Source organism: Carica papaya, chromosome 9 (genome assembly GCF_054855325.1).
Source record: "Carica papaya isolate Zhongbai chromosome 9, ASM5485532v1, whole genome shotgun sequence".
NCBI classification, from domain to species: Eukaryota; Viridiplantae; Streptophyta; class Magnoliopsida; order Brassicales; family Caricaceae; genus Carica; species Carica papaya.
In genome coordinates this window covers 10012205-10034614 of record NC_142317.1, presented here as the reverse complement: position 1 = coordinate 10034614, position 22410 = coordinate 10012205, and the positions used below count along the sequence as shown (strand labels likewise).

General features: G+C 37.3%; 1 protein-coding gene and 1 long non-coding RNA gene across 6 annotated transcripts; both read left to right on the top strand.

Annotated features, from left to right (window-relative positions):
* Positions 1 to 14769: 14769 nt before the first annotated feature.
* LOC148239796 (uncharacterized) lies at positions 14770 to 15565 on the top strand. Its single transcript, XR_015816415.1, has 2 exons — positions 14770 to 14857; positions 15092 to 15565. It is a non-coding gene; the product is annotated as an uncharacterized LOC148239796 (long non-coding RNA).
* Positions 15566 to 18529: 2964 nt separating this feature from the next.
* Positions 18530 to 21679, top strand: LOC110823051 (basic helix-loop-helix (bHLH) DNA-binding superfamily protein). 5 transcript variants are annotated; one of them, XM_022053320.2, is made up of 10 exons: positions 18530 to 18680; positions 18819 to 18923; positions 19340 to 19728; positions 19875 to 20051; positions 20136 to 20201; positions 20392 to 20460; positions 20543 to 20626; positions 20726 to 20881; positions 20991 to 21096; positions 21320 to 21679. In XM_022053320.2, the coding sequence occupies exons 3-9, from the start codon at positions 19342 to 19344 to the stop codon at positions 21093 to 21095; spliced, it is 1044 nt and encodes a 347-aa protein (XP_021909012.1). In that variant the 5' UTR covers positions 18530 to 18680; positions 18819 to 18923; positions 19340 to 19341; the 3' UTR covers position 21096; positions 21320 to 21679. The 5 variants fall into 5 exon arrangements, with proteins under 5 accessions (XP_021909012.1, XP_021909015.1, XP_021909011.1 ...); XM_022053323.2 differs by having other exon boundaries at positions 18533 to 18680; positions 19481 to 19728; XM_022053319.2 differs by having other exon boundaries at positions 18535 to 18923.
* Positions 21680 to 22410: the final 731 nt, after the last annotated feature.

Sequence of the window (22410 nt, the reverse complement as noted above, 5' to 3'; positions counted from 1 at the left end):
AACGACCCCAGAAATTTAAAATGAGATATGTGTATTAAAAATGTTAAATGCAGAAGCGAAGTCAAAGTTTCGATTAACATCCCTTACACTAAAACCAAAAACGTGCTCAAAATATAAAAGATCAAACTAACTAAAAGAGAAACTCGAAAGTAAAAGCTATGAATATGACGATGGAGTCTTTAGGCGTCCCATTCGTCGTCTTCTTGCGGAACGGGCTCGGGAACAATGTCTTCCTGATCTGAAATGATTAAATAAGAAATGAGCTACACTAGCCCAGTAAAGACATCACAATATCTCACCGTCACGGAGGTAAAGGTGGGTAGAAAATATAAAAAGACCAATGGAGTATAATTTACAACAAATCCTTTTATCAATAATAAAACCTTTACCATCCACTTACCTCGGTGAAATTCATAAAACAATATACGAAAGCAATAACATTATCATCATCATGAAATCATATAAACTGTATAACATAATACTTATCACGCCTTTTGTAATTCATTCATTACACAACATATTTTTCCTCTTTTACCAGCCTACTAATATCCATAGGGGTCCCGCTACCCGTGAACCCTTAACACTTGTAATCAGATTCCAGAGCCGTCCCCATGCCCCGTCCGGTATGGGCGCCAAAACTATAAACCTCAATACCCTGTCCGGTATGAGGGTGAAATGGGTCGTCCCCATACCCCGTCCGGTATGGGTGCCAAAACACATAAGGTCTCCATACCCCGTCCGGTATGAGAGACCACAATCCCGGTAGGGTTCCCTACGGACCCGGTCCGTCCACCATCTCCCAAGATAGCTAGTCAGACTGATCACATTATACAATTATCAATTTACATAACCTTTCATTCCCCTTTTCCTTAGTCAGCGTCATCAATTCACACACAAACAAGCAAAACAGTAATTTATACCAAACAAGACAACATACAGCATTGGTTTCTCAGTCATTCAACTCATAATCAATAAAACAGTAAAATATGCACACGAAACTATGAAATGAAAACATCAGACCTCATACTGCATTTAAAACTGTAAAATAGGCCAAATAACAGTTAACCGACAAACACACCAGACTCGGGCTCCATTAGCAACCTTAAGCAATTTCACACATTCGTTGATTCAAGAAATACCGTTTTATAATTATTGAACATTAATACCGTGATAGAAAATAGGGTGAGGGGTCCTTACTCATTTCGGAGTCCGAACACGGCTCCACAGTACGCCTACAGGCTGTCCCTAATTTTTCCTGAATTTTTCCTGGGGAACTGAAACGCACTACTGGTACCTGCCGCGTTCCAAAAAATCCCAAATTAGACCTAGGGCCCCTTTCGGCCAATATCGCAATTCCGGCACGGCGGCTCCGCCGTGCTCCGGCAACGGCGCCGCCGCAAGCAGCGGCGATTCGCCTCTGGTTGGCCATTTTTGGTCGTTTTTGGCCGAATTTGGCCACACTTACATCGGTCCCTATGATAAAACAACCCTAGGGCCCTCGGGGGGCCAAAAAATTATGAAAAACCGAAGCTTACCGGCGGCGGTGCTCTCGGGTACGGCGGCTCTCCGGCGAGATTCGTGTTTTGGTGATTCGGCTTCGATCAACCTGTAGAGAAAAGAATGGTGATCACAGTGATATAAAAATTGCATCAAACGGAGGCCGGGAAGGGCCTCATCGGAGGCAAAAACCGAGGAGGGACGCGGCGGCGCCGCTGGGTTTCGGCCGTGTTTTCCAACTGTTTGGCTGGGATTTTGGCTCTGATTTAGCCACAGGGGAACTCAGCGTGGAAAAACGAGTCGGGTGTATGAAATTTACCTCGATCGGCGGTCGAAAAACTCCCCGGTGTGGCGGCGGGTGGCGGCGGCCGGCTCCTCCGGCGTCTGGTTCGTCTTCTCCGGTGAGGGCAGGCGGCTAGGGTTTTTGTGGTCAAGTGTGGGGGTTCTATTTATACCCTTTTTCCTTTTGATCTCAGCCGTCCATTTTGATTAAATCTGGGACGTCCGTGCGCGTGCATCTGGGCCGTCCGTGCGATTGCATCTGGGCCGTCCGTGCGCACGCTTGATCTAGGCCGTCCGTGCATGCGGGGACGCATCTGGACCGTCCGATCGCGCGCACGCGGATCGCCCACGTGGCCCGTTCCCTGGTCGACGTGGTCTTGCCACGCGGCAGGTCCTGGTTGGCTAGGGCTGCTGACTGGGCCGCTGACGTGGCTGCTGACTGGGCCGCTGACGTGGCTGCTGACGTTGCGCTTTTTTTTTAATTAAACTAAATAAATAAAATTTATAAAAATAATAACAAAAATGCTGAAATCATTTGGGCTTTACAACTCTCCCCCCCTTAAAGAAATTTGGTCATCCAAATTTGCCTCTTACTCTTGATCGAACAGATGGGGATACTGGACTCTAAATTCTGATTCCAGTTCCCAAGTAGCCTCCCTGGGCGTGTGGTTTTGCCACACGACCTTTACAAATGATATTTCCCGATTGCGGAGTATTCTGCTCTCTCGGTCCGTGATACCAACCGGTACTTCTTCATAAGACAAGTCCTCTTGGAGTGAAAGCGGTTCATGAGCCAAGACATGAGAAGGGTCCGGGTTGTACTTACGTAGCATAGATACGTGAAACACGTTGTGAACTCGGGAGAGCTCGGGAGGCAGTGCTAGTCTGTAAGTAGCGGTACCAATCTTGTCTAAGATTTCAAATGGTCCAATATATCGAGGGTTTAATTTTTCCCTCCTGCCGAACCTACTAATTCCCTTGAAAGAAGTGACCTTAAGAAACACTCGGTCGCCTTTTTTAAATGCTAGATTCCTCATCCGGGTGTCTGCATAACTCTTCTGTCTACTCTGGGCTGTCTGAATATTCTTTCTGATTTTAGCTATCTTCGAAGTGGTCTCCTCTACCAACTCCGGACCGAACAATCTTCTATCGCCCACTTCCTCCCAACAAATCGGTGATCTGCATGGGCGTCCATATAATGCCTCATACGGAGCTATGCCAATGCTTGCTTGATAGCTGTTGTTGTAAGCAAACTCTATTAGGGGTAAATGGTCGTCCCAATGGCCCCCAAAGTCAATGGCACAACCTCGGAGCATATCTTACAGTGTACGAATTGTTATTTCTTATTGTCCATCAGTTTGAGGATGGAAAGCAGTGCTGAGGGACAGCTTTGTTCCCATGGCTTGCTGGAAACTATTCCAAAACCGAGAAGTGAATCTGGGGTCCCTGTCGGATAACACTGTCACTGGGACTCCATGCAATCTGACTATCTCCCGGATATATATTCTTGCCAATTTGTCCAAAGAATCAGTAATTCTGATGGCCAGGAAGTGGGAAGACTTAGTGAGTCGGTCAACAATTACCCATATAGCATCATGTCCTGATCGTGCCTTGGGTAGTCCCGATACGAAGTCCATGGTGATTTGTTCCATCTTCCACTCTGGAATCGGTAAAGACTGAAGTAACCCACCTGGGCGTTGATGTTCTGCTTTGACCTGCTGACATACCAAGTACTTAGATACAAAGTCAGCTATATCTCTCTTCATCCCATTCCACCAGAACCGAGGTCGCATAGTTTGGTACATTTTTGTACTTCCTAGATGCATGGCAAACCTTGAACTATGGGACTCCGTCATGATGTCTCTTTTTAACTCACTGTCGTCTGGGACACACATTCTGTCCTTGAAACGAATCAATCCGTCGGCAGAGATCTGAAATTCTGAACTCACTCCCTGTTCTGCATCCTTCTTGCGGGTTACTAGGGCGGGGTCGACTGACTGGGCTTCCTTTATTCTTTGGATTAACTCGGGTTGGACTGCTAGGTGGCCCAACCATGTGGCCCTCTTCAGATCTCGCAGTCGAACCTGCTATGTGGCCCCAATTGACCTACATTCTGAAACTATCAAATGGGCTAGGGTGCCTGCACTTTTCCTGCTGAGGGCATCGGCTACTACGTTGCCCTTACCTGGATGGTATAGGATATCACAATCATAGTCCTTAAGGAGTTCCATCCACCTTCTCTGACGCATGTTGAGATCCTTCTGAGTGAAGATGTGCTTCAAACTCTTATGATCGGTATAGATCTGAAAGGTCTCTCCATATAAATAATGGCACCAGGTTTTCAAGGCGTGTATGATTGCGGCAAGCTCCAAGTCATGGGTGGGATAGTTCTTCTCATGATTCTTTAACTGTCTAGACCCATATGTTATAACCTTTCCATGCTGCATCAGGACACAACCCAGGCCCAGATAGGAGGCATCACTATAAACTGTATACCCTCCTGATCCACTCGGTAGAGCCAGCACGGGTGCAGTAGTCAGTCGCTTCTTCAATTCTGAAAAACTCCTTTCGCAGTCCTTATTCCATTCAAACTTTGCATTCTTCTTTATGAGTTGGGTTAGAGGAGCTGCTAGACTAGAGAACCCTTCGACAAACCGGCGGTAATAACCTGCCATCCCCAGGAAGCTGCGAATTTCCTTAACTGTTGTCAGCCTTTCCCAACCAAGTACCGCTTCAACCTTTTTGGGGTTCAATGATACCCCTTCCTTCGATATAACATGTCCCATGAAGGCTGTTTGCTCGAGCCAAAATCCACACTTGCTCAACTTTGCATACAACTTCTTTTCCCTGAGGACCTGTAGGACTTGGGCAAGATGATGAGCATGTTCTTCTCTACTTTTTGAGTAGACTAAGATATCATCGATGAACACAATGACAAATTGATCTAAGAACTCTCTGAAGATCATGTTCATTAGATCCATAAAGATGGCCGGGGCGTTGGTTAGCCCAAACGGCATGACCAGGAACTCATAGTGTCCGTACCTGGTTCGGAATGCCGTCTTGGGGATGTCTTCTGTTCTTACCTTTACCTGATGGTAACTTGATCGTAGAGCTATTTTAGAAAATACCCGTGCACCCTGCAACTGATAAAAAATGTCATCAATCTGGGGAAGAGGATATTTGTTCTTAACTGTTACCTTGTTTATCCTTCTGTAATCAATGCACAGTCTCAACGTTCCATCTCCCTTCCTTGTAAAAGTAACCCCGGCACCCCAAGGGGAAACGCTGTGTCTAATGAAACCACTGTCTTGTAACTCAGTGATCTGTTTCCTTAGTTCTTCCATCTCGATGCGGCTCATTCGGTAAGGAGCAACCGAGATGGGCTGGGTACCTGGCTGTAAGTCTATGGTGAATTCGACCTCTCTGTCCACTGGTAGACCGGGTAGTTCATCCGGAAATACGTCTGGAAAGTCTCAGACTACTGGAATCTCTTGGATACAAACTTCTTTCATAGGTTTACCTAGTTAGAGAAAATACAAGATTAAGGCACTAGGAATTAAGAAAACTTGCCATAAGGGGAAATCAGTACTGAATGATTTTATTAACTTGTAAATGGCTCCTCGTTGGGAGGATTAAATACAATCTTTTTATTAAAGCCGTCTATTGTGGCGTGATACGCCGCTAGCCAATCCATTCCTAGGATTACATCAAAATCCCCCGTGTCTAACCCTATCAGGTCTACCCTCAATTTCCTATCTGCTATCTCCACGGCACATGCTCTGTAGATAACCTCTCCTAGCAATGTCTCCCCCCAGTGGTAGATACAAGCAATAATGAATCAAGTCTATCAGGTGGTGCACAAATTTTGGAAGCAAGAACATGTGAAACAAAGAATATGATGCACCAGTGTCAAACAAAACATGAGCAATGTGGCCAGAGATAGTATACATACCATGTACCACGTCCGGGTCTGCGTCGGCATCCTTCTGGGTAAGGTTGTAAACTCTGCCCTGGATTGGAGGCCTTCTTTGATTCTGGTTCCTCGGGCATTCCCTTGCATAGTGCTGGGCACTGCCGCATATGCGACAGGCGTTGCTGAGGCGGTAGCAGGGTCGGTCCCCGTGATCCCTGCCGTAGTGCTGGCAGATCTTCCCACGTGCTGCCCCCGTAGCCTGAGGAGGGGCCTGGATGACGGGTCTGGGACTCTTACTGGGTTGGACAGGCACGGTAGGTGCTGGCCTGCGGAGCGGGACTGAGGGTCGGGAACTCCCCGCTAGCTGAGGGTGGGTGTCGAAGCTCCTTTCTATGATCTGCGTCTTTGCTAGGACTGCTGAATATGTCACGAGCTCCATTACTAGTAAGTGCTGTCTGATTTCCGGGTGTAGATCCCATTGGAATTTCCTGGCCTTTCGGCCCTCATCCATCAATGTCTCCGGGGCATATCGGCCCAGCTCCAGAAACTTACGGGCATACTCCGACACTGTCGTGTTTCCCTGGACCAATTGAGCAAACTCCATTTCCTTCAGGTGTTGGATGTGTTTAGGGAGATACTCCGCGTGGAAGGCCGCTAAGAACTGCTCCCAAGTAGCTGGTGTAGGCAGGGCGGTCCGCTTGAGCTCCCAGCAGCGTACTGCTTCCCCTACCAGCATGTAGGAGGCAATGGCAGCTCTCTGCTCAGGAACTACTCCCAAGGTCTCGAAAGCTCTCTCAGTCTCTGCCAGCCAGTATTGGGCCTCTTCAAAAGAGGATCCCCCTGCAAAAGTAGAAGGGTTCAGTCTTCTGTACCTCTCTATGAAACCGGGGTCGATCAAGGAAGGAGCGGGGTCCCGAGGTAGAGGGACCGGGGCCGGCTGAGGGTGAACGGGGGGACCCTGTGGTGGCACCTGCTGATGTGGTTGGGGTACTGGAATGTGCTGTAGCGGTGCCTGGTGGTACCGTGGCTGTGGTACCAGGTCGTACCGCGGCTGTGGTGCCGGGTGGTACTGTGGAGGAACAGGCTCTTGCCGGGGTGGCTCGTGATCAGCCTGCTGTAGCGGTGGCTCAACCTGCGATAGCAGAGGAGGTCCGAGTAACTCCCTTCTCTCCTCTCGCCTTTGCTGGGCAGCTACGAGAGCTTCCACCATCTCAAATAGTCTGTCTAAATCCTCCCGAAGCGAATTATCTTGGGCCGCTTGGTTTAGTGGGGGTCTTCCTCTCCTCATTTTCGTGTACCTGCATTCACAAGGAATGGTTGAGTAACGATATATCGGTGAGTATTTCTCTAAGGCACTATTGTGTAAGGGATGGGTCAGAGGAAATGCGGCTCTGATACCAACTGTAACGACCTCGGAAATTTAAAATGAAATATGTGTATTAAAAATGTCAAATGCAGAAGTGAAGTCAAAGTTTCGATTAACATCCCTTACACTAAAACCAAAAACGTGCTCAAAATATAAAAGATCAAACTAACTAAAAGAGAAACTCGAAAGTAAAAGCTATGAATATGACGATGGAGTCTTTAGGCGTCCCCTTTGTCGTCTTCCTGCGGAACGGGCTCGGGAACAATGTCTTCCTGATCTGAAATGATTAAATAAGAAATGAGCTACACTAGCCCAGTAAAGATATCACAATATCTCACCGTCACGGAGGTAAAGGTGGGTAGAAAACATAAAAAGACCAATGGAGCATAATTTACAACAAATCCTTTTATCAATAATAAAACCTTTACCATCCACTTACCTCGGTGAAATTCATAAAATAATATACGAAAGCAATAACATTATCATCATCATGAAATCATATAAACTGTATAACATAATACTTATCACACCTTTTGTAATTCAATCATTACACAACATATTTTTCCTCTTTTACCAGCCTACTAATATCCATAGGGATCCATAGGGGTCCCGCTACCCATGAACCCTTAACACTTGTAATCAGATTTCAGGGCCGTCCCCATACCCCGTCCGGTATGGGCACCAAAACTATAAACCTCAATACCCCGTCCGGTATGAGGGTGAAACGGGCCGTCCCCATACCCCATTCGGTATGGGCGCCAAAACACATAAGGTCTCCATACCCGGTTCGGTATGAGAGACCACAATCCCGGTAGGGTTCCCTACGGACCCGGTCCGTCCACCATCTCCTAGGATATCTAGTCAGGCTGATCACATTATACAATTATCAATTTACATAACCTTTCATTCCCCTTTTCCTTAGTCAGCGTCATCAATTCACACACAAACAAGTAAAACAGTAATTTATGTCAAACAAGACAACATACAGCATTGGTTTCTCAGTCATTCAACCCATAATCAATAAAACAGTAAAATATGTACACGAAACTATGAAATGAAAACATCAGACATCATACTGCATTTAAAACTGTAAAATAGGCCAAATAACAGTTAACTAACAAACACACCAGACTCGGGCTCCATTAGCGACCTTAAGCAATTTCACACATTCGTTGATTCAAGAAATATCGTTTTATCATTATTAAACTTTAATACCGTGATAGGAAATAGGGTGAGGGGTCCTTACTCGTTTCGGAGTCCGAACACGGCTCCACAGTGCGCCTACAGGCAGTCCCTAATTTTCCCTAAATTTTTTCCGGGGAACTGAAACGCACTACTAGTACCTGCACGTGTTCCAAAAAATCCCAAATTAGACCCAGGGCCCCTTTCGGCCAATATCGCAATTCTGGCACGGCGGCTCCGCCGTGCTCTGGCGACGGCGCCGCCACTTGCTGCGGCGATTCACCTCTGGTTGGCCGTTTTCGGCTGAATTCGGTCACATTTACATCGGTCCCTATGATAAAACAACCCTAGGGCCCTCGGGGGGCCAAAAAATTACGAAAAACCGAAGCTTACCGGCGGTGGTGCTCTCGGGTGCGGCGGTTCTCCGGCGAGGTTCGTGTTTTGGTGATTCAGCTCTGATCAACCTGTAGAGAAAAGAATGGTGATCACGGTGATATAAAAATTGCATCAAACGGAGGCCGGGAAGGGCCTCATCGGAGGCAAAAATCGAGGAGGGATGCGGCAGCGCCGCTGGGTTTCGGCCGTGTTTTCCGGCCGTTTGGCCAGGATTTTGGTTCCGATTTGGCCACAGGGGAACTCAGCGTGGAAAAACGAGTCGGGGGTATGAAATTTACCTCGATCGGCGGTCGAAAAACTCCCCGGTGCGACGGCGGGTGGCGGCGGCCGGCTCCTCCGGCGTCTGGTTCGTCTTCTCCGGCGAGGGCAGGAGGCTAGGGTTTTTGTGGTCAGGTGTGGGGGTTCTATTTATACCCTTTTGCCTTTTGATCTCAGCCGTCCATTTTGATTAAATCTGGGCCGTCCGTTTTTGATTAAATCTGGGCCGTCCGTGCGCGTGCATCTGGGCCGTCTGTGCGATTGCATCTGGGCCGTCCGATCGCGCGCACGCGGATCGCCCACGTGGCCCGTTCCCTGGTCGACGTGGTCTTGCCACGCTGCAGGTCCTGGTTGGCCTGGGCTGCTGACTGGGCCGCTGACGTGGCTGCTGACGTGACACTTTTTTTTTTTAATTAAACTAAATAAATAAAATTTATAAAAATAATAACAAAAATGCTGAAATCATTTGGGCGTTACATAAAGAATTAAAATATTAGTTGAATTTGTATTTAGCTTAAGAAATTATTTTATTTAAAGAGTTAAATTCTTTGAGCTTTAAGGTAAAACTTTAATATACTTAAATCAAGGGCTTAATTAGCTTTTTTTTAATAATTTTTACAAACCTTTTTTCTATATCAGTGATTAGTGTGATATTCTTACTGAGTTAATGTATCTCACCATTTCATTAATCATTTCAGATCAATAAGATCAAGATTCAGATCTCAATCAGTAAGAGAGTTGTGAGTAGTTCACCTCTCGCACTCCCTTCAAGTGCTAGTGGAGGTTAACACTTAGGATATCTATTTATTTATTTTTAATTATCGTTTGTATTTTTTTATAAAACAATGTAGAAGTGATATTCCCGTAATTTTATTGGGTATTCCAATTTACTGTGTAAAGAATGTAAACTCTAACTTTATTATTCGTTTCTGCATTTATAAATACAAATTTATTTCTTTTGAGTTACGGACATTTATACTTGAAGACATAGATATTCTTAATGAAAAATAAATTTTGATAAAAGAATATAAAGAAAAAAAAAGTATTAATTATTTATCTTTAAAGCTAAATTCTAGGTATATGTACATTGTATCAAGAATAATTGATTAAAAATGTGCCATATTTAGTGGTAATTGTATCGAAGCAGATTATTCTAATAGACTGTAAACTTTTGTTTGGAGATATAAGGCGATATGTTTATTGTTGAATTACTTATTGAAGCTAAAAGATTGCAAGTTACTTCAGAATTTCATTGACGATGACAAATTTGATTAAGGCACATAATATGGTGGTTTGTTATTTATTTATTCTATAAGTTTAAATGATTTAAAAAGATCACACATAATATTTGGATGAATAACGAATTGTTTAGATATAAAAATTTTTAGTGGCACTCATGTGGCAATATAAATATCTTCATTAAGTGAACATCATGTTTATGCGGTACAAAACATTATGAGCTCCTATTTATTTATCGTTAAAGCTAAAAAAGAATAATTATCCTATAACTCTATTGAAGTTGATACTAGAGATTTTCGTTATAGTTATTTTAAAGAGATAATTTTTTTATTTACTATGAAAATGTGTAGATTTTGAAGAAAATTACTAATCTTGGTGTAAACTTTTGTTGAAATTTGACTTTTTAATAAGTTAATTTAATTTTGATGATGGCTTCATGAGAAATGGTTGAAGACAATTATGAATTGTATCAATTTAGATATTGGTCTAGTTAAGCAAATGTTAAATGAAATTTTATAGCTTGTCATACCTTTGATGAGTTGTTCGATTACTACTTAATAAAGAAAATAAGTTGTGTTGGTTTAACATTAATCACATAAAGCATTATTAAGAGGCAACTTACCTTTAATGCAGTATTGATCTCATAACAAGAATCGTGTTGCCTACCTTATTATATTTATGACATTCTCCTTATCCTCCAATACTTTCCACCTATTCAAGGAGTGAATGATTGGGTTCATCTAGCAAGGTTCTTCAATGATGGTCAAGATTTTATGAGATTGCTATCTACTAGACATTTTCAAGGTTTTTAGGTGAACTTCTCGAAGAGGCACCTCTGCTTCATGTCACTAATATGACAACTTATTTCTTCATTGTATTTTTCTCTCTTAATATTTATTAATTATCAAAATCTTGTAATTTTATCATAAACAATAACTATAGTTAAAGCTACGTAGCAACAACCATGAGAATGGTGATATTAGAAGATTGATAGTTGTAGCATTCTTTCTAAAGGAAAAATATAGAAAAAAATTTAAAAATAGTTATTTTTAGTCTTTTTGAAGAAACTACCCAAGTGAGTAGTGCTTATTTATATCTCATAGAGTGAATAACATTATTTACCATGAGGCAACTAGTGCTTATAATCTCAGGACAAAATTACTTTCTTATCCTATGCATTTGTTTTGGAGATAATTTTTCTATGAATGGCAAGGAATAACCCATCTCATGATAAGTAGTATTACTCTTATATATGAATAAACATATCTAGGTAATACCTTAAAAAGGCTCAAATGTCTATACTGTAATTTGTTTTTTTCACATATACTAATTAACAAGGATAATATAATTGTCACTTTACTAATATTAACACTCTCACTCTTATCTTTATCAGTATTATTGTCGCCAATCTTTATGATGTTGTTGTAGCCACATCGCCACCTTCGCCATTTTTTATCACTCCTACTATAATTATTGATGATATCATTTTTAATTACAACTAATATCACCTTTATCACAATAGACTTCACAAACATTGCCACCACCACTACAACCATGACCAATATTGATGTCACCACTATCGTTGTTGTGGCTATAATCAGTGATAACTAAAGTTATTGTCGTCAACACCAACATTATCGTCACTATTACTTTTATCACTGTAACTTTTAGCATCACCGCTTTTGCAATAATCTATATCGCTATTTTTATTGTTATACTTGTTAATTTGATTGCCACCTCTCATGATCATTATCATTGTTATTATTACTTCTCCCACCACTACTCTTACTTTTTGTCATAATAAATATCACTACCATTGTTATTACCATTAATACCAATATCATCATTGTTGTTATTCTAATTTCTGCTAGTATCACCACTATTATAACTAATTATTAACATGAAATGAGAAAATATTATATAATCTTTTACACTATACTATTTGTTGTTTATTTTCTATTTTTATATTATTCATTTAATTATACATGACATAATATCCTAACTCTACTTAACCATTACCTCATTCAACTCCCAAATATAACCATATACATTAAATGAAGTATTGGAATGAACTGGGTCTACTTGGATAATTACAAAGCTCGACCGGGAAACAAGTAGCAAACTTTCTAACATGGGCATTCCACATTTTTAAATACCATCTCAAGTTTAGAAGCAAAAATCTAATAAGCTGGCCACAGAGCTTAAGGTGAGCTGCTGGGCCTAGATGGTTATCTTCAGCCCAAATTTCCAGATGTCTCAACTTTAGCCATATGGGTTACCTTTCTGTAGCAATGAATGTTCTTCAGTCACTATAGATTATGGCTGCAGTCGACATACATATGCATATACACTGACAGGCTACAGAAACAAGGACATATAAGACACAATGGTAAAGGGTTAATTTTGTTTTTTATATAAATAAAATGAAAAAAAAAAAAGAGAAAAGGTCTTGTGATTTTGAAAACTAAGTCCTTAGAATTCATGATCTATCTGTGCTTGCATTGATAAATCAAGTCGAACTTGGCTTATAACCTAAAAACAAAAGAAGGGTCTAACTTCAAATTTCCACATGAGATAAACGTTATATATATATATATATATACATACATAATTATCTACTTTTTGTTTTTCCTTTTTAAGGCAGACTTTCTTTATCGAAAGTTATTGTCTTGATAATTTTTTAGTAATTGATGCAAGTTGATGTGATTATTTTTGAAAGAAATTGCATTGAATTATAAAATTTATGAAGTTAGGCTATATTTTATTATAGACTTGTAATTTACTTAGACTTGTGGTAGTCAATAAGTAAGACATTTTAATTGGACATGCTTTGTATATATCTTGAATAGACTCCTCGATAATTGTTGTTCGTGTGGTCTAATTATCTTCTTTTTTCTCGTACTTTGGACTATGATTTATTAGTAAAAAGAAAAGATTACACGTGTGGGTAATTGGTCAATTTCGAAACTTAATTGCTTAATCAACTGTTTTTGGTCAAACCCAAAGAAATATATTCATCTCGATCTATATATATTTATGTTATGATGATATCAAGATCTCGCGTGCACGATTAGAATCTTTGGTAAAAAGCTTCTGTTCACTACCCAATTTAAACATATGAGATGCATTTTCTACCTTGTTGATCTTAAATAATATTATGATTTAATTTTATTGTATTGATATTTGAAAAGAAATAGTTGAAAACAAATTTGATTGTTAATGTTTTAGAGAAAAAAAATATATATGAAGTGATGGATTTAGGAAAGTGACAGTATTTGTTTCCTATTATGGGAGGTCGAATATTGAAGAACGTAAAAGCCATGCATAGTGGTTTTGTTGCACATGTTTTGAAAGTTGTTCTTTCCTTAGCTTGATATATACGAATTAGTCTTTATTTAGTTATTTCATGCCACACGTATAATAATTAGCATGCAAAATATCTATATCATTGGTTGAACACAACAAATTAATCACACCCACAATCAAATTTGATTATAAGATATTAATTGATAGTGAAAAATATGTGTGTGTCAAAAAAATTAAATCATAAAAGATTAATCGAACGGTTATTCATCATTGAAAATTACATCATAGTGTTTCAAACTAATATACATAGGATTAAACTTGAGTTTTTAATTTATATACAAGCAAATAAAAGTATAATATCTCTTTAGTTAAGATTGTGTAAGACAATAATTACTTACCTCTTGTGAATCAAAGTTAAATAATGTTATGTATATTAGCATCCAATGAAAGGATTTCCAAACCTCCCAAGAACTCACATCATAATACTTCTTAATACCTAATAATACTTATGATATCTTTAATTAATTTAAATAAAAGAGATATTAAATCAAATATACACATATTTACAGAGAACTTAATTAGTACTAATTTACTTAGTCTTCTCATACTGATATTTGTAGATTTTGAAAATATTTTGATTTCAATAAGATTATTCCTAATATTGTAAAAATCATAAATTTTTAAATATATGAAAGTTTATTTTGTAATACTCGATTCTGGAATTTGGTCCGGAATTAATTTTAAAATTTAAAATATATAGAAAAATATAATTTTAAAATTTATAAATTTTTATTTAATGTGAAATTATGAAAAAATAGGTTGATGATGAAATTCAAAATAATTTTAGAAAAAAAAAAGTGAAAATTTGGGTTCGAAATGTATTTTTAAAATAAAAATCAGAAACTACTGGCCAAAACACAATTTAAAAAAATTACGCCACATAGGACTGCCTAGTCAACAGCCCCGACGAACCGAAGCGCGTCGCGTGGCAAGGCACACTGACTTAGTGCCACGTGGGAGGCCACGCTGGCAATCTGTGTGCCCGCGATCGGACAACCCGAATGTAATCTTGCCTGCGTGGACGGTTCGAATCAATTCTCTCCTTAGGCGTGATCAGACGGTCGCGATTAAATACAATAAACGGTTCATATTCGTTTTATCTTTAAACGTAATCGTACGGTCGAGATCAAATCGCGATAAACAGTCCATATTTATTTTTTCTTTAAATGCGATCGGACGGTCGAGATCAAATGCGATGAACGGCCCATATTTAAGGGAGACGGGTATAAATATCTTGCATCACACCAAATCCAAACCTAACCGCCAGCCTCTCGTCGGAAAAGAAGAACTAGTCGCCGGAGAAGGGAGCCGTCCGCCACCTGCCGCCTCGCCGGAGCCACCTCCGATCGTCAAAAAAGGTAAAACATTCTTCTATCCGTTCGGAATTTGATTTCGAACACCCTCATGACCAAATCAGAGTAAAAAGAACGACGGATCAGACGAAAACTTCGGGTAAAGCCTGGCGAAGCTGTCGCAGGCAAAATTCGAAATCAGTTCCAATGAACCCCTTTCCGTTTCACGTTTCATGCGATTTTTCCACTATTATGTTCATCATTCTATTTTCTACATGCTGATTGAAAAAAAATGTTCAGCCGCGAAGGTGAGTCAACGGAGCCGCCGCACCGAAAAATGTTGCCGCCGGTAATTTTTTTTATTTTTTGACTTTTTTTCGATCAACTGAGACCTCCTAACATGTTTTATCGCAGGGATGTGTATAAAACTGACCGAAACCGGTCAAAACTGGCTGAAAACTGTTAGGCCGAGGCAAACCGTTGTCGCGAGCATCGGTGCCGTCGCGGGAGCACAGCAGTGCTGACGTGTCGGAATTTTGAAATTAGCCGAAAAAGATTTTTAACACCGATTTTGAGTTTTTTGGGATATTTTTTAGGTATATGAAACGTGTTTTAATCTTCGCATAAAAATTCAGAAAACCCGGAGACCGCTAGTAGGTGCAGTAGAAAGTTCAGTATTTCGGATATCGATTCTGGTTAAAATTCTTCAACTTATTTTCTGTTATGGAATTGAACTTTAATTATCAATAATATGGTATTTTGCGTAATTTAAAACTTTTCGAGAATTAATTATAGGTTACTAATGGAGACAAAACCGGTTATTTATTATCGTTTGTCCTATTTAACCGATTGTTTGATTTTATTACTTTAAATGCATGATAATATACTGAAATTAGTAAAATGATTCAATTGTGTTTCTTTGATGTGTGTATTATTTGTCTTGTGTTGATTTATGATTAAATTGTGAAACTGAAAATTAAATGTAAATAAAAAATTGATTGGTTAAGTGAATGAATGAATGGTAGTCTTACTAGATATCTTGAGAGATGGTGGACAGACCAGGTACATAGAAAACCCTACCATGAATGTCGCCTCATATCGGACGGGGTATCGAAGATTAGTATTTTTGGCGCTCATACTGAACGGGGTATGGAGACGACTCGTTTCACCCTCATACCGGACGGAATATTGAAAGATAGTATTCTTGGCGCTCATATCAGATGAGGTATGAGATGGCTGGTTAGTTGACAATGTTAAATGATAGTTCATGCATAGTGGAATATTCTTATGGGCCCTCAAGGATACTAACAAGCTAATAAAGAGGGAAAGTTACTGTTCTTGCTCACTTGAATATAAGATTGGAATGTTATTTAAGTTATTATCTATATAGATCAATTTTAAAAATTTTACAACGGCAAATATATGCAATAAATAGTTTTCTTTATGATAAATGAATTTACTTAAATCAAGAGCTCCATTGGTTGTTTTTATGATTTTTACCAACTTTTATTTTCTGTATCGGTGAGTAGTTTGATATTCTTACTAGATTAGTATAGCTCACCTTTTCATTAATTATTTAAGATCAAGAGGATCAAGATCTAGATCCCGATAAATAAGAGAGTTGTGAATAAGTTCACCACCCGAACTCCTTTCAAAAACTAGTGAAGGTCGTCCTCGAATACTTAGTTACTCGCTTTTAGTTCATTTCTTTGATTTTCGTTTGTTATTTTAGAAGAGACATTCATGTAACTATATTGAGCATTCTAAATTATTGCATATAAAATGTAAACCCTAAACTCTATTATTTCAATTCCGCACTTAATTTATAACTTTATTCCCTTTTAAGTTACAGGCTGTTACATATTTAATATTAGATGACGAGATGTTAATAGTGCATTTTTTTTCTTTTATTTAATAAATAGCTTATTTTACATTTTTAAAAAAATATTTGAATATAGAATTATATATGAAAGTTTTTATAGGTTCGGAACCCTCAACCACCTCCATAATAGGAGATGAAGTAATCTTATAGCTTTGGAACGATAACCCAAATCAAGATTGCTAATTAAAATTTCATTTAGACATGCAATTACAATTTGATGCTTCTAGGAAAAAATAGCATTTAATATGAAGACTTAATATCACTTAATAATCTTATTTATAAAATATATATGTATACATATGTAAATATATATGTTAATGTTGATATTATGTTATATATGTACTTGTTACATGTTTTCTTCTTATTAGTATCCTATGTACTAGTGTAAGGGTGCTGTATACGATATTCATATAAAAAAAGGGTGTATATGTAAAATATTGATAATATCATAGATATTATACTGTATGAAATCATGAAAAACACATATATATTTTGAACTTATATTAAAATCAAAATTTTGAATAATTAAGAATTAAAGAATTGCATATGGGATTTCCTTTTGAACATAAATTACATATATGATCCTTAATTAACTTGAATATGTGTGATTATCATCTAGGTATGATTTAACCAGGTAAATTAATCACTACTAATTAAGTTATAGTGATTGTTGATTTATATAGGCTGTGATGAGCGAGAAGCTTTTTTTTTTTTTTTGGAGAAGATAATATGAACATAGATTAGTTAATTAAGTTAATCAATTACTACTTTAGGAGAAGATTAAAATCTTGGCAAATTGTATATTTATGGAAATTCCAAATCAATAAAACGTGATAATTAATAAGTATATATATATATATATATATATATTGGCTGCTGGTGATGATCATTTGATCTAAAATTAATTTGGAATATGTTTTGAAAAAGTTAATAAAATATGATGAACAACATAATTTCTCTTCCTTCTAATGTCCATTTTGGAATTCATATGTTGACAATTTGGAATATGTTTTGCAAAAGTTCAAATATATTTTTGGTTCACATATTTTATTATTAATTTTTAATTACATAATTAAATACCCAATCGTTTATATAACTAAATTGAGAATTGATTCTTTTTGCATATATAACTGATTAAGAGCATGTGTGTGTGTGTGTGTGTGTGTGTGTGTGTGTGTGTGTGTGTATGTATGTGTGTATATATATGTGTGTTGGTGGGTGATGCTTTACAAGTGTAAGGCATGTTAAGTTTCTTACTCCTCAGAAACAGGGTTTCCCTTTTAAGTGGCGGGCAAAAGAGGGTCACTGCTTTTTCTTGCTCTTAGCTAAAACTTCATTTCCCTCTTTATTTTTGGTCCTATACGTCTTTCTAGTGATTTCTCCACACTATTTTCTTTATTATTATTATTATTATCCATTTAAATTCAATGATAATAACATAACATAACATTAAGAAAGTAAGTTTAGATTAGTATACATTTATATATATTGCTAAACAAGTTTAGATTAACATACAGATTAAAAAATATGACATATATAATTAAATTTTACGAACAATTATTCAAAATTATTTTTTAAAAGTTCACATGTAGAATCTTTTTTAAATAGAAGTACTAATATCTAATTAATAAAATGATATATACACCTACAAATTTTAACACATTAATCTTCTAACAATTTATAAACACAACTCTGATTTGAAATTATAATCTTGTACAAACAAATAAAATTATCAACTATTTCTAAAGTTAATGAGAAAGATTAAGTTGAGTTTAAGATGTAACTGGATTTCTTGATAGGAAATGCAAGTGAGTTATATAATGTATTAGAGAATTGAAATGATGATATTTCCTTTTTTAGATAAGACATTACAGTAAGGCTTATAATCATTTAACACGTATTGTGTAATCATCTTCTTTATCAACATGGCCCAAACCTCAACTCTGATTAGTCTTTCATCATCATCATTATCATCATCATCTACTTGGGCCAGGCTCAAATCTTCTAGTGCTTACAGAATCATTTTTATTTTTCTTTTTTTTTTTTTCTTGTTTTTCAATAATTATTATATATATATATATAATATTAAACTTTGATGAACAGTAAAATGAACCAAAAAGTAATTTGCTGAAAATCTTTTTGCAGAGACTTTTTGCTTTTGGTTATAAGCAGAAACCAATGGCAGCAGAGGCTGAATTAACTGCGAAGTTCAAAAGGCAAAACAACCCACATTGAAAAGCAGCTCGAAAGGTATAAGCTTTGCAGTAGAAGAAGAAAAAAAAAAAAAAAAAAAAGAAAAAAAAAAAAGAAGAGTGCCAAATCACTTTCATGAATTATTATTTTATTATCAAATCCATATGAATTTCTGAATCACTGACAATTTTTTTGTATACTATAAACAATTCTTTTTCTTTCATTATTATACACTTTAATATTTTTGTACCTAGCTACCTAGAGAGAGAAAATGTACATCACATTGGTTCTATTGTAGATTTGACTGGTCTTATCTCATTAATGTTTACTGTGTTGGGTGATGCTCTATATATGTATATCATATATATATATATATAGGTTATGGGCGTGGTAGTTTCATCACACACCAACTTTTTTTCTCGACTGCAACTTCTGGTTTTCTCTAATTCCATAGTCATTTTCTCAAATTCCAGAAATGGCTTCCTTTCCGTACCAATTGCACCACCCCTTTCTTCTTGATTCTCTTCTCTGCTTGCCCAACACAACTTGTTCTTCTTCTCCTCCTCCTCCTCCTCCTTCCATGAAGCTTTATACTAATAATTTAATGGATGAAGATCACAGCAGCTGTTTCTCTCAGTTTGATCCTCCTCAAGACTCCATGAAAGACACTACTCCTGTGATTTACGACAACAGCTGCGTTGTTCTCAGCGATAATGAACCCTCTGTTACTAAAAAGCAGAGCACTGACTCATCAACTGTCGTGGACGGAGATCAAGTCACCCAAAACCTCGCTCCAGTGCTCGACAAGAAAAGAAAGACCAGAAATGGCTCTACACTAACTTCTTCTGGTCATCACTCCAAGGTTTGTTTAATCTCTTACAACAATTTCATTCATTCATCTTCTTTGTATATACATATATATATATGTATATGTATATGTATGTTGTTTAATTTATAAATTGTGAGTAGAGAGTTGAGTATGCATGCACGGGTTTGTGGTTAAATCAGGAAACGGGTAGAGAAGGAAAGAGCAAGAGACAAAAGAAATGCATGAGTAATGGAGGAGAAGATAGAAAAGAAGGGAAAGGTGAAAAAAAGGTTGCTGATCAACAACCACCAACAGGCTACATTCATGTAAGGGCCAGAAGAGGCCAAGCAACAGATAGTCACAGTCTTGCAGAAAGGGTACCCTGCCCTAAACTAATCATATATATATATATATATATATATAAGATATGAGTACTTATATATTGTCAAATGTTATTTTAGGTAAGAAGAGAAAAAATCAGTGAGAGGATGAAGATTTTGCAGAAACTTGTTCCTGGATGTGACAAGGTGAGAGTTTCATCACCTTCTAATTAGTTTTTTCTTCCTTAATAATCTATACATGCTTTGCTTTCCTTCTTTTCTCTTCTCTTCATTACGAAATTGATGTTATTGATTAATTAATAATATCCATGCATACATATATATGTAACTATATCTATATATTCTGACAACTCATGTGGTTGTGCAATGAGAATAGGTAACTGGGAAGGCCCTCATGTTGGATGAAATAATAAATTATGTTCAGTCCCTACAGAATCAAGTAGAGGTACCACTCACGTATCCATCTTCCTTCATTATAATATATTTATGTTAAAATTAATTACTAAATACTTTTCATGATTGATCAGTTTCTGTCAATGAAACTTGCTTCTCTGAATCCTGTGTTCTATGACTTTGGAGTGGACCTAGATGCATTCATGGTGAAACCAGAGGTAAATTTTCTCTGTTGATACACACACACATATATATATATGCATATACACATATTATATACGTAGATGTGATAAGATGAGATGAATCACTATTTTCAGAGAATGGGATGTGTACAAGAATGCAGCCCCACGCAGATTACAGCTTTTGCCGATGCAACCACCACCAACTTTGCCCCAGCTAATAACTATTCTCTTCTTGATGCCTCCTCACCCGCTTTCTTCATTCAACAACCCCAAATCAGACCTCATCCTCAGGTACATACATATATACATACGTATCATAATATATGTATATATTATGTTATATTAATTATATTGAGAATATATTATTAAGTAAAGACGTGTAATATTATTTTGATTTCAGGACAACGGTAACGGACTATTGTGGGATGCAGAAGAGCAAAGACAAAAGTTTCTTAATCCATCTGGGACTGGGTTGGCCAACAGCAACTTGTGTTGTTTCCATTAATGTAATTAATTATATACACACCTGCCCTACAAAACATCTCCTATATCTATACACCTGCTAGCTATATGTGTACGTGACGCATAAGTCCTCATATGTCCTGTCTGATCATCAATATTTTTTCTTTAATTAAAAAAAAAAAAAAAAAAAAAGGACAAAGAAACCCGCGTAGATATTAAATTGATTGGATTAAATTAATAAGATATTTTGATGTATGGATTTTCCAGCTTGCATGGAGTTGAAACTAAGACATATCCACATGAAAAAGAAGAGAGAAGGGTGAGGTTGAAGATGAATAAAGGACATGCAGCAAAATCAATGGAGGAAGAAGAAAGAGAAGAAGAAACCAAATAAAAAGGCACATCTTTTTGCAGATCCATTTTGACTACTCACGTCCCCTTCATGCACAAATTCCTACATCCTGTGGTTGTTAAATACTTAGAATCTATTTTTTAATCTAATATTATACAATTGTGTTATAAATTTAATATATATATATATATATATAGCACTTTTTTTTTTTTTGTAACATTTGGAAAAAGAACTCTGTAGTTACAGTTAATACAGTTAATTTGACTTTTTGAGTACCCTTTTGGTTTCATTATCTACATTGTTTCCTTCTTAACATTAATTTAATTAATCAGCAAGACTTAAAAAATGAATGAGTTGAATCCATTTAATTCAATTAGTCTGTAAAAAATGTGAATTTAATTTGGAAAAATAAAAGGAAGATGAAGAAAAAGTTGATGGCAGTGGTGTAGCTGACATGACCAGGTAGCATTAATTTTGTTGGCTTTATATGTTTTTTGTCATTTAGGAGGTGGTTTAGTGGATGAATTCCCCCTGCCCACCATTCTCAACCCTCCATTTGTCCATTTTTCTTTACGCCTGCTGCCCTGGATTTACCCCCACCACCATATCTTCTGTGTATATATATATATATATATATATATATATATATGTACATTGTCTTTTCAACTAAATAATAATTAATACATATTCCCCAAAGCAATTGAATCATTACTCTTAACCACTCCCATCAAACAACCTTTTAACTTTAGTTAAGTTCGTGTAATTACTGATTTTACCAACTCTTTATGTATACAATGCATCAAAATCAAATACCTACTGGATAAATAGAATGTATATCACACGTTTTTTTTTTTTAACTCAACCTCTTGATGTATTTATACATAAATACAAGTTCTTAATAAAAAAATATATATAATTTTATTTTGATGGGTACATGGATTATATCTAGTAGCAATTCAAATTATCTGGCAAATAAAATATTTTAAAATGCATTTATAACTTTTGA

What these genes read in the sequence shown, in the direction of transcription:
- LOC110823051 (XM_022053320.2), top strand. Translation starts at nt 19,342, where the DNA reads ATGGCTTCCTTTCCGTACCAATTGCACCACCCCTTTCTTCTTGATTCT. An exon ending in TTGTTCCTGGATGTGACAAG is followed by an intron (nt 20,202 to 20,391) that starts GTGAGAGTTTCA and finishes CAATGAGAATAG; the next exon opens with GTAACTGGGAAGGCCCTCAT. An exon ending in CATTCATGGTGAAACCAGAG is followed by an intron (nt 20,627 to 20,725) that starts GTAAATTTTCTC and finishes CACTATTTTCAG; the next exon opens with AGAATGGGATGTGTACAAGA.